The sequence below is a fragment of the Raphanus sativus genome, chromosome 5, assembly GCF_000801105.2.
Source record: "Raphanus sativus cultivar WK10039 chromosome 5, ASM80110v3, whole genome shotgun sequence".
Taxonomy (NCBI): domain Eukaryota; kingdom Viridiplantae; phylum Streptophyta; class Magnoliopsida; order Brassicales; family Brassicaceae; genus Raphanus; species Raphanus sativus.
This window is the reverse complement of record NC_079515.1, coordinates 3,305,963-3,319,014: the sequence shown is the minus strand read 5'-3', so window position 1 is coordinate 3,319,014 and position 13,052 is coordinate 3,305,963. Positions and strand designations below refer to the sequence as shown.

The window sequence follows — 13,052 nt, the reverse complement described above, 5'->3', positions numbered from 1 at the left end:
GTCACAATTATTAATCTAGATATTTTCTTGCACCATGTGTAGTGATGAATTTTGTAAAAGTTAAATTTTATATTTTAAAACATAATTTATTAATATCATATTTTATTATTTTGACCAATAATTAATATAAATATCATTAATTAAGCATAAAATTAAGAGAAAATATTTTTTTTAATTTTAAATTATATTTAAGAATATATATGTATATATATAAAGTTTAAATCTTAGATAAACAAATTATTTATTTCATTTGGTTAAATGTATTAAATCAACTTGTACAAAATTACTAAAAATCATATAAAATTGTATAGTTATCAAAAATTAAAACTAAATAATATTTATATTATTTGTAGATATCTAAAAGAAACTAATGATATTACGATTTTTTTTTAATTCAGAAAATTTTAGATAATAAAAATTTTATAATTATAAAAGTAAAATTATATAATATTTCGAAATTCAAAATGTCATATTTGAATATATTTATTTTAATGATGATTTATGAGTTATTACCATATTTTACAAAGTTTACCAAAAATATAAATCAATATTAAATGTAATATATGAGGTATTGCCATATTCTAAAAAAATTTCCAAAAATATATATTAGTATTAAATGTAATTGTCCATGTCATATTTAACCATGTGACATGTCATCAATCTTAATAGCCACGTCATAATTTTTTTTGTGAAAACTATTGTAGAGAAGACATGTGGCAAATCACTTCTCAAATATAGACTAGGGGATGTTCTGATATGACAATCTAAAGGTGAAATTTGACATGAATTTACAGAACTTGTGGCTCTTCTGCTTTGTCAAGTCGCGTTTCGTTGATTTGTTCTATAAGTATGCCTAGTCTCAACAAATCATGATATGTGACTTAACTTTAGTTCTTCTTGATACATCACACGGTCCTCACCCACCATCAATGGACCAAAGACTAATAATCACATCCATCAAGAACTTAAAAGAACAAGTATACTTGTATAGTTGTATTGCATAGTAGTATAGCCTTCACCTTTGACTCATCCTTTCTCTTCACGTGTCATTCTCATGGACACATACATATCTCTTTTCTCGAAAAATATGAGATCAATTCTAGGAGAATTTAAGAGCATAATTAGTGGTGAAAAACCTTTTTAAAGTTTCTCAGAATTATCAATATGAGTATCACTTTGTGTAAAAAGATTATCAATATGAGTAAATAATACCATCTCAATCATTACATCATTAGATACTAGTACAGACAAGATTTTCCTCGTTGTCAACAATCACTCCTTCCTCTTGAGGTAATAAAAAAACAGAGTACCATGACCCTATTCAGTGTTTGCCTTTTACAGACAAGAAAAAAATCACTTTAGGATGTTGATTGCCGTGACCGACAAGACGAAGGAGAAGAGACAGACGAATTCCCGGAAATACCCTCCCCCGAGAACAGATCAGACAAATGGTTTTCAATATCTTCAGGGGTAAATCTGACAACCGAGCTCAAGTTTCTCACGCCACCTTCTCCCGCCAAGATAACAGACCTCCTCGTGTTGTAAAACTCTCGATAAACTGGCACCAGCTTTCTCGCTATTGACAGTTTTATCTCATCACGTAACTCTATATCCGGTACGACGCATGCACATTGCTTACCATACGCCCTCTCGAATCCCTCGCTGAAATTTTCAAACCGTTCTTTCACTTCCTCAGCCGACATCTCCATGCCACGACTCTCAGGTAGAGTAGCTAACACTGGTCCCCACGCAAGCCTCTTATAGCTGTCTGAAAACTGCTTGATCTTAGCGACGTGCTTCTTGACCCAGACGTCGCCGAGGAGCCGCTTCAGGTTCGAGGAGGAGCGAACACGTGAGACCACGTGATGGAGATTGTTTGTGAGGAAGAGATACTGCACGGAGCAGTCCTTGTAGCGATTCGCTTTACGGTCAATTTTACAGAGGAGGACGAGGATAAGCCACGCGAATCTGGTGGCTAGCGAGTCGTCAGAGGAGTCAGATACGTTGAGGTAAGACTCCGGGATCAGTGATCTGTCCGGCGGAGGAGATCCGGCGAGGATGTCGACGAGGACGTCGCTGTAATCGGCGAGGAGAGAGATGTGATCCACGACTGAGAGAGTCAGAGGATGCACTCCTCCGCCGTGAACCACCACCTTGGAGGAGTCTTTATGGATTCTTGATTCGAAATCAAGAAGGAGCGATCGAATCGATTCGCTGAGCGAGACGAGAGACTTGAGCGCTTGGGATCTCACGACGGAGGTAGACTCGAAGGAGAAGATAGACTCGATAGCTCGCCAGTTTCCGGCGACGGAGGTGTACATGTCGAGAAGCCGGAAAATAATCTCCGGCGGAGGATTCTTATTCTTGCTTGCTCTGAAAGCAACGGTCTCCGGGAAGCTAAAGAGAAGAATCGCACCTTCTCGAGATATTTCACTAAAGCAAGACTCTCTAACTGAATCAGAGGCTTCGAAGACGTGATCGCAAAGAATCTTCTCTCCTTTGAAGAGTGTCTCCATGGAGACTCTCACCGCTTCTAACCAGCTTCTGATCTTCAACTCCATCTCCTCCCACGACATTCTCTTCGCTTTAGCTTTACTCGTCTTCTCCACTTCGAGACGGTAAACACCTTCGTCGACGATCGACTTTCTGATGCTTTTGTATATGCTAATACACTCCTTCGCGTAGCCGGAAACGATCATGCACTCAGCGATTGATCTCAAGTCCATCATGACGTTACTTGAAGCCTCTTCAACTTCAACTATTGAGTCAACACCAGCCGTGTGTGATGAATCTTCGTCCTCGGGGAAGTCTAAGTAGCTAGATGATCTCTCTGAGGTTAGCGAAGATCGAGTAGAGACGGATTCTGGATCGAGGTAAGCACGGTTCATGGATAGGATCTGGTAAAACTCTTTCTGAAGCCTCTTCATAGCGATCTCCATCAGTCTCTGAGCTCTCACGAGCCTCTCGGAGTTTGCATCCTGACTCGCTAGCAAGTCCATCGTCTTCTGAAGATCTTTCACTCGGTGGATGAACAACATGGCTTCCTCTTTGTTCTCGTAGAACATAGAAGTGATTTTGACGTTAGTGGAAGTCTCTGTGTTCCATCTCTCGATTACGTCGGCCGCAGATTCGATGATTCTGTAGACGGCTGCTAATTCCAAACTCTGGCTTGGCGTTAAAGTCAGAGGAGGTTGACGGTCCGACGACGTTTTGGCGACGCAGCATAAGTTTCTCATCGTTGAAATTTTTACTAATGATGATGCAAGTTGTGAACATTTATGAGGGAGAGTATTCAAAGGGAGTATTTATAGGAAACAACAATGTTCGAACGGCGTCGTTTAAACTTGTGGATGGGAAGGGACGGAGAAAGTTGTTGTTGACTTTTGACTTTTTCTGAATTGATTTACTCTGGGCCTACAGTGTAGTGGGCTTTGCATGGTTTTTACGTATCTTCCCCAAATTCTTGAAATCATTGATAGTGTAATATTGAACGTAGAGTGGATGCTTGACCTTGATCCTGACCCATGAACTAACCGTCAATTACAACCTTGAATTTACGTTACTTGTCGATGGTCCTCGAGACAATCTGTTTCACACAAATTATAATATTAACATAACTCGGAAAGTAAAATGATAAAAACAAAATGTCAATGGATGCATCTCGATCATGTAAAAAAATGCCTCGATCTATAACAAGTTGAAATGATTTTAAACTTGTGGTTATTTCGATAGTCAAATTAATTAATATATCTTCAACCACGTGTCAACTGTGTTATAGATAGCTTTTTGGGTATGTCAACAATGGGGTATAGCTTATGCATTGAATAAGATTAGCCTATATGCAGATTCATTCGGTTTCTGAAAATGACTGTGAATTTGTGATTAGATTTTCCTTTCATCAACAGTCGAATTCAACTTTGGATATTCGGGAGGTCGAAGGCGTGATAAGATCAAATAGCGATGCATATATGTTGACATATATTTGTTTTATCAAGATTTGATTATTATATTATTGTAATTAGTCGTCAAATTGAAACCCGGCAACAACAAACCTAATACAGTACTATTTTTATTGAAAACTCATTGTGGTTGAACTATAGATATGTCCAGATTCACGGTCTAGCCACCATGATACCTTCGCCGTAACAAAAACCATCTAATGCCAGTTCACTTCGACGATAAAAAGAGTCGGAACATTATCTTGTCTGTTTTCTTTTTGTTTTTCTATCAATGATTCTTCGAATAACGAGTTAGTGTATTTGAATACCAATATATATATGCATGTACACACTCAACACAACATTTCATGCATGGCTACTCTCGGAAATTCGTCGTAATTATGAGCTTACTTGGAAGATAGTATTTAGAATTTACTTTGATCAAATCAGTTGTGAAAATCGAAGAGAATAGGAACGCAGTTTAATTAATTACTGCCATAAACTAACACCACCTTAGGCCTTGGTGCACATTCACATTCATGTCGCAATATTGATCACCTCAGATTGGTGGCTCAGTTACGTTATTCCGAGGATTAATATTGTTGTTGGGTTGTTACTATCAAACCTTTTACATAATCTTCCAGAGTTTACGCTATTGTTCTTCGATCATCAATCCGTACACGCAAAGTACGCACGTTTGAAACAAAGGGACAAATCAATTATTAAAAATATTAAGATTGACATTCCAATTAAGGAGTAATTACGCTTTCAAGAACATCATGCATTAGTTCATAATGCAATTGACTTTTATTTCCTGAATATTCAAAGACTTATGATCCTTTTATGTGTATTCAGGTTTTATTAATGTTTATGGCATACTATTTAGACAAATTTGTCATAATGCTATCGACTTTCACGCAAGGTTTTAAAAATACAAGAATAAAGAATCACCGATTCATTGTAACACTTGGACCGCATAGCGCAGTGGATTAGCGCGTTTGACTTCGGATCAAAAGGTCGTACTCCCACTGTGGTCGTATTTTATTCTTTTGCCAAAACATGTACAAATTACAAAGAAGAATGTTGACCGCAGACGATGTGTATCATGGTTTCGACTTCTGATTTACGCTTCGTCTTCAGTAATCTAGCTATTAGTTATGAAAAACTAACATCATTTGTTTCTAGATAACCTGAGTAGCACTGTGAACATCTGCTTTCAAAACATAATTTGATTGTAAAGACAAGTTTATAACAACAGTTGACTTGTAGCGATAACTAACCGAACAACCTGACCTGGATAAGTTTTCAAACTAAGGAATTAGAGCCAAAATAGCAAGAAGGTTAGGGATAAGCGTGTGTTTTTTTTCACTAAGCAAAAAAAAACTTGCAAAGATAGAATTGTCAAAACATCAATAGGAACCAAGATCCATTTTGCTGACACAAGTGAAGAACAAAAACAAGTTTCCATCAAACAACAAAGCTGAAACAGAGTTTCTAGTAGAAATATTTTTTTAAGAAGGACAGGTAACTTAAACTTTGATGGCGTACTTCCTGATTGGGAAATACATTTCCTTCTTCTTCTCACGTTCAGTCTTCAACGAGAGCTGCAAAAAGCAACAAAGATATAAAAAAATCCATGAGAACACAGTATTGGGAAAAATGAACAATCATAGACACGAAAAAAAGAAACAGGACATACCTGATGTTTGGTGAGGCGCCTGCGGATAGCACGGGTCTTCTTGGGACGGAGATCAAGAGGAATGAACTTCTTGTTCTTGTATGCTTCTCTGAGAGCAGACTTCTGCTTCTGAGATGTCACTGTCAAGACCTGAGCAATGGATTTGCGGACAACCTTGCTGTTTATTACAAAACACACAAGAAGAGTTTTTAGATTAAACAGAGAAACAAAGCCCAAGCACAAAATGTTATAAGATAGGGATAAACGATCTGATTCACTAGGGAAGAGCAAAAGCTTATGACAACAAGAATCAAGAGAACAATAGCATTTGATTCATTTCAGATTCTAAACTGTAACAAGATTAAGCTAAATTCGAAATCTAAAGTTTTTGTATATATAGTATAGTAGTGTACGTACATTTTGGAGAGCTTGTTGGGAGCACCACCGGTGACTTTAGCGACACGGAGGAGAGCGAGCTCAGCCTTAAGATCCTGAAGCTGATTCTGGAGATCGCTCTTCGACTTGTCCCTCAGTTCGTGAACCTTAATCCTCGCTAACAACCAACACAACACAGAACAACATTAGATTCAGACGTAATCATCCCTCCTAACGAATCTGAATTAACAAAACCACGATTCATCGCCATACCCATCGTGAGCTTCACTCGTGTTCACCTTGCTGCGCCGCTACTACTCTCTTTTAAAAATTGGCTGGGAGAATCAGAAACCCTAGGTGGTTTATGTATATAAGGGCCTCGTTTAACTCGAAGAGAGCTTACAAAACCCTCGAGTCTCCTTAGTGGGTCGACTAAAGCCCATTTAAAGAATCCTTAATGGGCCTTTACAGACCCAAGAAGAAACCAATTTTGTGTGGGTTTTATTTGTTTTTCGCGGGAACCAAACAGAAAATCGTTGTTGGGTCTCAAATTCAAAATAAACCGATCATCAAAAAAACCGTAATTTGAAACAATACGGGAACATAATAAACCGACATTGTACCGAATCATTACCAGATATTTATGTTCTTCCAATATAGGCTTTTCACTCTCTCTCTCCCCCATGGTTTGACTTTCACTGTAGGTAACTCCGACATCGTTCTCGGCGATGGATTCTCGAAACGACGAGGAGGCGCCGTTGGTGTTGGTCTCTGGTGAGGATCGGAAAGTAAGAGCTGGGAAGAGCTACACAAGAGATGTTCATATGCTTAGTATCTCCTTTTTGTTAATCTTCCTCGCCTTCGGTGCCGCTCAGAACCTCGAAACGACTATTAATAAGGTTGCCCTTCATCTTCAATTTTTTTTAGTTTTGCTTCTTTTTTTTTTCTTTTTTCTGGAAAATCAGCTGAAAGAAAGCTACAAGCTTTGAGTTTCTGATTGATGTTATAGTTTCATTACAATTTGAGATCAGGATCCAGTGAAGATTTTTGTCGGAATCTATCTTAGTTATGTGGGTTTACAATGTGTTCAAGATTAAGACACGGTTTTGTCTTAGTTCGGTGATATATTTGAGTTGTTTGGTTATTTCAGGATTTGGGAACAATCTCTCTAGGGATATTGTACGTGTCCTTCATGTTTTGCTCCATGGTTGCTTCTTTGGTTGTCCGCTTAATGGGATCAAAGAATGCTCTTATTTTAGGAACTTCAGGGTATTGGCTCTTCGTTGCCGCTAATCTGAAGCCATCATGGTATTTATTCCCCATCTCCTCTCTTGTATTTCATTACAATCTTTTCATCACTTCTTCCTTGACATATGTTATCGGTTACAGGATCACTATGGTGCCAGCCTCTTTATACCTTGGATTTGCAGCTTCCATAATATGGGTTGGCCAGGTGCCACTATTTTTTTCTTCAATGTGTAAATCTAATGTAGTTGATTTCAAGACCTTTACTCAAAATTTTCTTTTACTGTATTAGGGAACATACCTTACATCAATTGCGAGAAGTCATGCTAAAGATCATAATGTGCATGAAGGATCAATAATTGGTGTCTTCAATGGAGAGTTTTGGGCTGTCTTTGCCTGCCACCAGGTAGATAGCTTCTTTCATTATACTTTCTAATTTGCTCCTTAGCTCAGAATCTTCTATGCACTTACTTTAAATTTTGACATATTGCGCATCAATCTTTTTGCAGCTGTTTGGGAATCTCATTACACTTACATTGCTCAAAGATGGAAAGGTTTTTCTTTTTGGTGTTGACACCAATCTTTTAGCATGTGTCAGAGTTTTAAGTATCATATATATTCATTATGACTTTTCTTTTTGTTGATATAGGTTAAATTTATTTCACCTCATTAATATATACATAAGTAGAAGTATTGAATAGCTGAATTTGCTACCCACATTCTCATCTACTTGGGTAGCTCCACCATTTTTTTTTCTCTTCTTGTTGAGTGAATGTAGGAAGGAAGCACAACCTTATTGTTGTTGGTGTTCCTCCTCATTATGACATTTGGAACTATACTAATGTTCTTCATTAGAAAAATTGACGGAGAAGATGGAAAAGAACCTGTGGGTTCTTCTATGGGCTTAGTTGATTCCTTGGTTTCTCTTCCAAGGATGATAATCACTCCTTTGCTCGACGTACGGATGCTACTGATTGTCCCACTCCTTGCATACTCAGGACTACAACAAGCATTTGTTTGGCATGTCTCTCTCAACCAACTATATATGCATTCCTCTTTTTTCATGTCTTGTCACAAGAATAGCACAAATGAAGTAATAATTTTCCTGTTAATAGGGCTGAGTTTACAAAGGAAATAGTCACACCTGCGATTGGTGTCTCAGGTGTTGGCGGGGCAATGGCTGTCTACGGAGCTCTTGACGCAGTTGTAAGTTTAAACGAAAGAGCCAAAAGTCATCCTGTTGTTAGCTTTTATAGGCGTGGGTTCTGTGAGCTTAATCCTTTTTTTCTAAAAATCTTATTGAAAACCATTTTAGTGTTCAATAACCGCTGGACGGTTTACCTCTGGTCTGTCATCAATCACCTTCATAGTTTCTGGTGGAGCTGTTGCTCAAGCTTCTGTGTTTCTCTGGCTTCTTCTTGGTTACAGGTTTGTTTGCTTGTTCCCCCCTATGTGACTCTGTAACTCCTTTTGTTAGTGCTTTAGTGCAATGGTTTTTAAAGGAACTCAGCTATGGTGTGATGATATTTGATAATGTTGCAGGACAACTAGCGGAGTACTTGGCACAGTTTACCCACTTGTAATGGCGGCTGTGTTAGGCATCGGTGATGGAATATTAAACACTCAAATCAGTGCTCTTCTCGCGTTACTCTTCAAACATGACACGGTGATTATCAACAAAACCATTTGTTATTATTATTATTATTCTTGGTTCACTGAAACATATACATGAAAACAAATACACTTTTTCTTTTGACTTATGGAAAACAGGAAGGAGCGTTTGCGCAGCTAAAAGTATGGCAAAGCGCATCGATAGCGATTGTGTTCTTCCTAAGCCCATATATATCATTGCAAGCCATGGTCATTGTGATGCTTGTTATGGTCTGTGTTTCTCTCCTCTCTTTCTTGGTTTTAGCTCTTAAAGTCGAGAGTGTGTTTACACGCGACGAATGATGATGCTTTTGATTTGTTCACGTCCTAAGACAAACTCAAGCTAAAAAAACACTATCCCCAATTCAACTGTAAAGAACTCTACTTGTTTTTGTAATTTGTGCAATAAATATTCTCTGTAGTTTCCACCATTTAAATTGCTTTCTATGTCTTGTTGCATTAATAGAGAAACAAAGTACCTCCTTTTGCTATAAATATCTCTCTGGCTTACATTGATTTTGTACATCCAAATCACCTCATCTTTTCTTACATGATGCTATAGTTGTTACTAAACGTAATTAAGAAAATCAACTTCTATGGGTTATTTCTGTGATAATACACACTGTTTCTTGCATCAATCTGCTAATGCAAAAACCTAGACTGCTCAGACATAGAGTAGTCTCATTCTTCACCGCCTCTTCACCTGTGCTACCACTCGTCTTCTCTGTTGCTTCATTCAGTAGTTTTACAAAAGAATCTGAAAACTTCTCTGCATCATCTTGGCTTGGACCTAACTCCATGTTTGAGTGGTTGTCGTTTGATGCTGCTGTTCCTGCTTCAACATCATGGCATATCTTTCTCTTCCGCAACTCTTTTTGCAGTCTTGCTCGAGTCTTGGTATCTAAGCATTTCACCGAAGATTGAAGCTTTTCTTGGAAGAGTTTCAGGTCCTGAGTGATGTTTTCCCAAGGATATTCAAGCGATGGTTGAGCTCCTCCAGATAGGTTTGTGAGACCATCACAAACGTAGAGACAAAGATCAGATATCTTGGAGAAAGAAACCAAAACCTTGTTGTAACTGACCGCGTTGAGAGGGTGGAGGAACGGTATATTAGGCTCTGTCAACGCTTCTGATGTAAACCTCTCCAATGCTTCAACGTGAGAGCTGAGTTTCGCCTGCTTGCTTCTTAAATCCGACAATGGCATCTTCTTCTTTTGCTCAGAGCAAAGAACCAATGACCGGATACAATCCACGAGCGCGTCGAGACAGTGTGAGAGTTCGGTTCTTGCAAGAGTCGATGCTCTCGCAGGGGTGACAAGAATCTCCCCAAAGACAAAACAGAGCAACCCTATCGAAGCTTCAACAATCCGAGTGATGGCGAAATCAGTGGGAGCTCCATAGTTTCTCCTTCCTAGTATCAACAGCGCTGCAATGGCGGATGTAACTCCTCCAGGCTGGCCATAGACTCTGCTGTGCCTCATGAAGACAGTGGCAGCTATCCAAGGGAGCAGAGGTAAGAACCTGAACTCTTCTAGTCTTTGAAAAATAGCGCAACATAACAGACCGTAGACTGATCCCATGGCTGTTCCTTGCAGACGAGAGTTAGCTACTGTTAGTGTCGCTTGCCTGCCGGATACAAGACTAATGGCGACGGTTAGACCCGACCAGTACCCGTTTTTTTTGTTGTACAGTATACCAAACAGCACGGCAAGGCCTAGAGAAATTGAGCACTTGAATGCAAAAACAAACCTTTCTCTAGCCATCCAGACAGAGAGAAAATCCAAAACCCTTTTGGTCATGGGCAACCCTTTGTCTCCTTGGTGAGTATCCCTCTCACTCTCTACGCATTTACTGTCTTGTCTCAAAGATAAGACATCACCTCTGAAGAGTTCCACACAGTACCTGAAGAAGCTAACAGGTAAAGCTGCAGTAGAAAGAGAACCAGCTTGCTTGTCCTCAGGCTTGACAGTAGGTGGTGCTGGCTCACGAGCGATATGTGTTCTGGGAGCTTCTAAAAGATGTGTCAGTTCATCGCGGCTCATGCCGAGAGGAAAAGAACTGCAAGATCCCAACGCTATCTCCATCCCTCTCATCAGAAACTCTGTGGCTTGTAGTTTCTCCCCTTGATGCTTCTGCTTCCTTTTCAAGAATCTTGTATCCGGTCTCTCCCATGCAAGACGCTCCTGTTACATAATTAAATTTTTGTCAGCAACCAATGAATTTTAAAAAAGGATTAGCACAGAAGAAAGAAAAAAAATCTCAAAATAGTATGTTATTAAAAGGTGAAAGTATAAATATATCTATATATTTAAATTTATTTTTTAGTGATTAGAGTTGTAATGTTTAATTTACTGTTTTTATTGATTAGTAAATGACTAAATGTTATTTTGGTGATTTTTATTTTTGAGTGTTATTTTTGTGACAAAACAAAATTCTAAAAAATCAAATTTATGAGATTTATGATTCAATATTTCTTTTTGGTGTAAATTTATGATTCAATATTATTAAGCTGGTTGTCTTACATGGTGTGTTTTGATGCTCTTGAGTGTGTGTCTAGCTGCTGCAGACAATGAAGCGGCCTTTGTGATCAACACCTGAGCTGTGGTGTTGTCTCTAGCCATCATGACCTCTACGAACACATTCAACCTCTCAAAAGCATTTTCAGCATATAATTTGCAACCTTTGGTCATCTGCAAACAAGTTAAAACCCGAGGTAAGTTTTCTGAGTTATCGTCATATTAGAAAAAAAAAGGTTAAAAACAAAATATAGCAAGACTCACCTGACTATGAGCCAGTCTTGGAAACGGGAGAAGCACGGCGAGTAGAGAAGCAATGGCTCCAAGTGCTGTACTAGCCGCCACATGAACGGGAAGCATGAAAACATGAGCCACCTCTCCATTGAACACGGCAAAAGTCACATAGACTAAAACGATCTGCCCAAAGGCAATTCGTTTGGTTAAAAGACTCGTGGACGCTGGGAAAGCCACGATGAATGAAGCTACAGCCACAGCAACTGGAGCCACCAAGCTATTTCCTAGAGATGCTGGTCCAACCACCAAGACACTCACAAGCAGAATGGCTGTTGTCTGAAAAGTGGCGTAAGAGACGTCAACACAGGATTTGAGAACTTCGCCGTATGTTGGTTCGGCGTCGGATAGCCAGATTAAGATTGTGGTCAGGTAAGAGAAGGCTGGAAACGTTGTCAAGTGTTTTAGTGGTTTGGGACCGTACAAAGTGGTCAAGCTCACGATGAGACAAGCCAAGGCGGTTCTCAAAGCTAGGCTGAGTCGCTCGAGACATGTTGTGTCACGCATTCTTTTTTATACGAATTGTTTTGTGGATATCTATGTGTTGGTGTTTTTGTTTGTTTGAGCAAAGATGATGAGATGAAGGTTATGGTGAACAAGAAGAGTACGTATAAATAAGTGATGGGATTTAAAGTGGCAACGTCAAAGAGTTAATAGTTATGAGCAGCTGTCTCTTAGCGCCAAGTATTTTCATATTCTATATCTTTGTAGTAATGGGACCAAAACCAAAACAAACCAAACAAGACTTTGTGATACATCAGTTTGGTTTCGGTTAAGGCAATGCTATATGTCTAAGGGGAAGCAGGTAATTTTCTTAGATATTTGAGTTTTGGGCATGCCCATGGTTGAATGGTTTTACACTCTTAGTGTTAGTTCGAATTCTTTTTTTTTTTGTGCACTTGTTTCATTACTATTCTCTAGGTAACTAAATAAACCGGTATGTATACAATTTGGTAAGGTTTAAACCAAATAGGTTGGTGGGAAATGAGTGAAACCTGCTGTTACATACTACAAAGCAAACCAGAGTAGTTCTTCAGAACTCTCTAAGTTTCTCGAAGAGTTTGTTAATATTATCTTTGACGAGTTCTGAAGTTACTCCCTCTGTTTTTAAAAGATGTATATTCTAGGAAAATTTTTTGTTTCAAAAAGATGTATATTTCATATTTTCAATGTACTTTTTGTCAACTAATTATGAAAAATTGTGAATCTCAAAAACATTAATTGCATTTTTTGAAATCTTATTGGTTTAGAAATATAGGAAATATAAAATAACAAAAAACTATGCATTAATAAGTAAGTTTTAATATGTTTTATTAAAAAGTGTGAAAATCTCAAAACATGTATTATTTAAAAACAGAG

At 38.3% G+C, this 13,052-nt stretch overlaps 4 protein-coding genes across 4 annotated transcripts; 1 reads left to right on the top strand and 3 right to left on the bottom strand.

The window, feature by feature from the left end:
• Positions 1 to 1,215: 1,215 nt before the first annotated feature.
• LOC108860604 (exocyst complex component EXO70H1) lies at positions 1,216 to 3,367 on the bottom strand. The gene has a single exon (XM_018634470.2). The coding sequence runs from the start codon at positions 3,234 to 3,236 to the stop codon at positions 1,359 to 1,361; it is 1,878 nt and encodes a 625-aa protein (XP_018489972.2). The 5' UTR covers positions 3,237 to 3,367; the 3' UTR covers positions 1,216 to 1,358.
• Positions 3,368 to 5,279: 1,912 nt separating this feature from the next.
• Positions 5,280 to 6,414, bottom strand: LOC108857357 (60S ribosomal protein L35-1). The gene is made up of 4 exons (XM_018631336.2): positions 6,265 to 6,414; positions 6,034 to 6,169; positions 5,638 to 5,794; positions 5,280 to 5,542 (listed from the first exon to the last, which is right to left on the bottom strand). Exons 1-4 carry the CDS (start codon positions 6,266 to 6,268, stop codon positions 5,468 to 5,470), a joined length of 372 nt encoding a protein of 123 aa, XP_018486838.2. The 5' UTR covers positions 6,269 to 6,414; the 3' UTR covers positions 5,280 to 5,467.
• A 230-nt stretch (positions 6,415 to 6,644) lies between these two features.
• On the top strand, positions 6,645 to 9,317 carry LOC108863066 (UNC93-like protein 3). Its single transcript, XM_018637372.2, has 10 exons — positions 6,645 to 6,890; positions 7,142 to 7,299; positions 7,381 to 7,444; positions 7,529 to 7,642; positions 7,746 to 7,790; positions 8,015 to 8,256; positions 8,352 to 8,442; positions 8,552 to 8,664; positions 8,779 to 8,902; positions 9,007 to 9,317. The coding sequence occupies exons 1-10, from the start codon at positions 6,720 to 6,722 to the stop codon at positions 9,187 to 9,189; spliced, it is 1,305 nt and encodes a 434-aa protein (XP_018492874.2). The 5' UTR covers positions 6,645 to 6,719; the 3' UTR covers positions 9,190 to 9,317.
• A 32-nt stretch (positions 9,318 to 9,349) lies between these two features.
• Positions 9,350 to 12,456, bottom strand: LOC108863065 (uncharacterized). The gene is made up of 3 exons (XM_018637370.2): positions 11,667 to 12,456; positions 11,409 to 11,576; positions 9,350 to 11,069 (listed from the first exon to the last, which is right to left on the bottom strand). Exons 1-3 carry the CDS (start codon positions 12,198 to 12,200, stop codon positions 9,474 to 9,476), a joined length of 2,298 nt encoding a protein of 765 aa, XP_018492872.1. The 5' UTR covers positions 12,201 to 12,456; the 3' UTR covers positions 9,350 to 9,473.
• Positions 12,457 to 13,052: the final 596 nt, after the last annotated feature.

Coding starts and splice junctions, on each gene's coding strand:
- LOC108860604 (XM_018634470.2), bottom strand. CDS start 3,236: ATGAGAAACTTATGCTGCGTCGCCAAAACGTCGTCGGACCGTCAACCT.
- LOC108857357 (XM_018631336.2), bottom strand. Junction 5,795..6,033: donor CCCAACAAGCTCTCCAAAAT/GTACGTACACTA, acceptor TGTAATAAACAG/CAAGGTTGTCCGCAAATCCA. Junction 5,543..5,637: donor GGCGCCTCACCAAACATCAG/GTATGTCCTGTT, acceptor TGCTTTTTGCAG/CTCTCGTTGAAGACTGAACG.
- LOC108863066 (XM_018637372.2), top strand. CDS start 6,720: ATGGATTCTCGAAACGACGAGGAGGCGCCGTTGGTGTTGGTCTCTGGT. Junction 8,257..8,351: donor CTACAACAAGCATTTGTTTG/GCATGTCTCTCT, acceptor TCCTGTTAATAG/GGCTGAGTTTACAAAGGAAA. Junction 8,665..8,778: donor TGGCTTCTTCTTGGTTACAG/GTTTGTTTGCTT, acceptor ATAATGTTGCAG/GACAACTAGCGGAGTACTTG.
- LOC108863065 (XM_018637370.2), bottom strand. CDS start 12,200: ATGCGTGACACAACATGTCTCGAGCGACTCAGCCTAGCTTTGAGAACC. Junction 11,577..11,666: donor CAAGACTGGCTCATAGTCAG/GTGAGTCTTGCT, acceptor ACTTGTTTGCAG/ATGACCAAAGGTTGCAAATT. Junction 11,070..11,408: donor AGAGCATCAAAACACACCAT/GTAAGACAACCA, acceptor ATTATGTAACAG/GAGCGTCTTGCATGGGAGAG.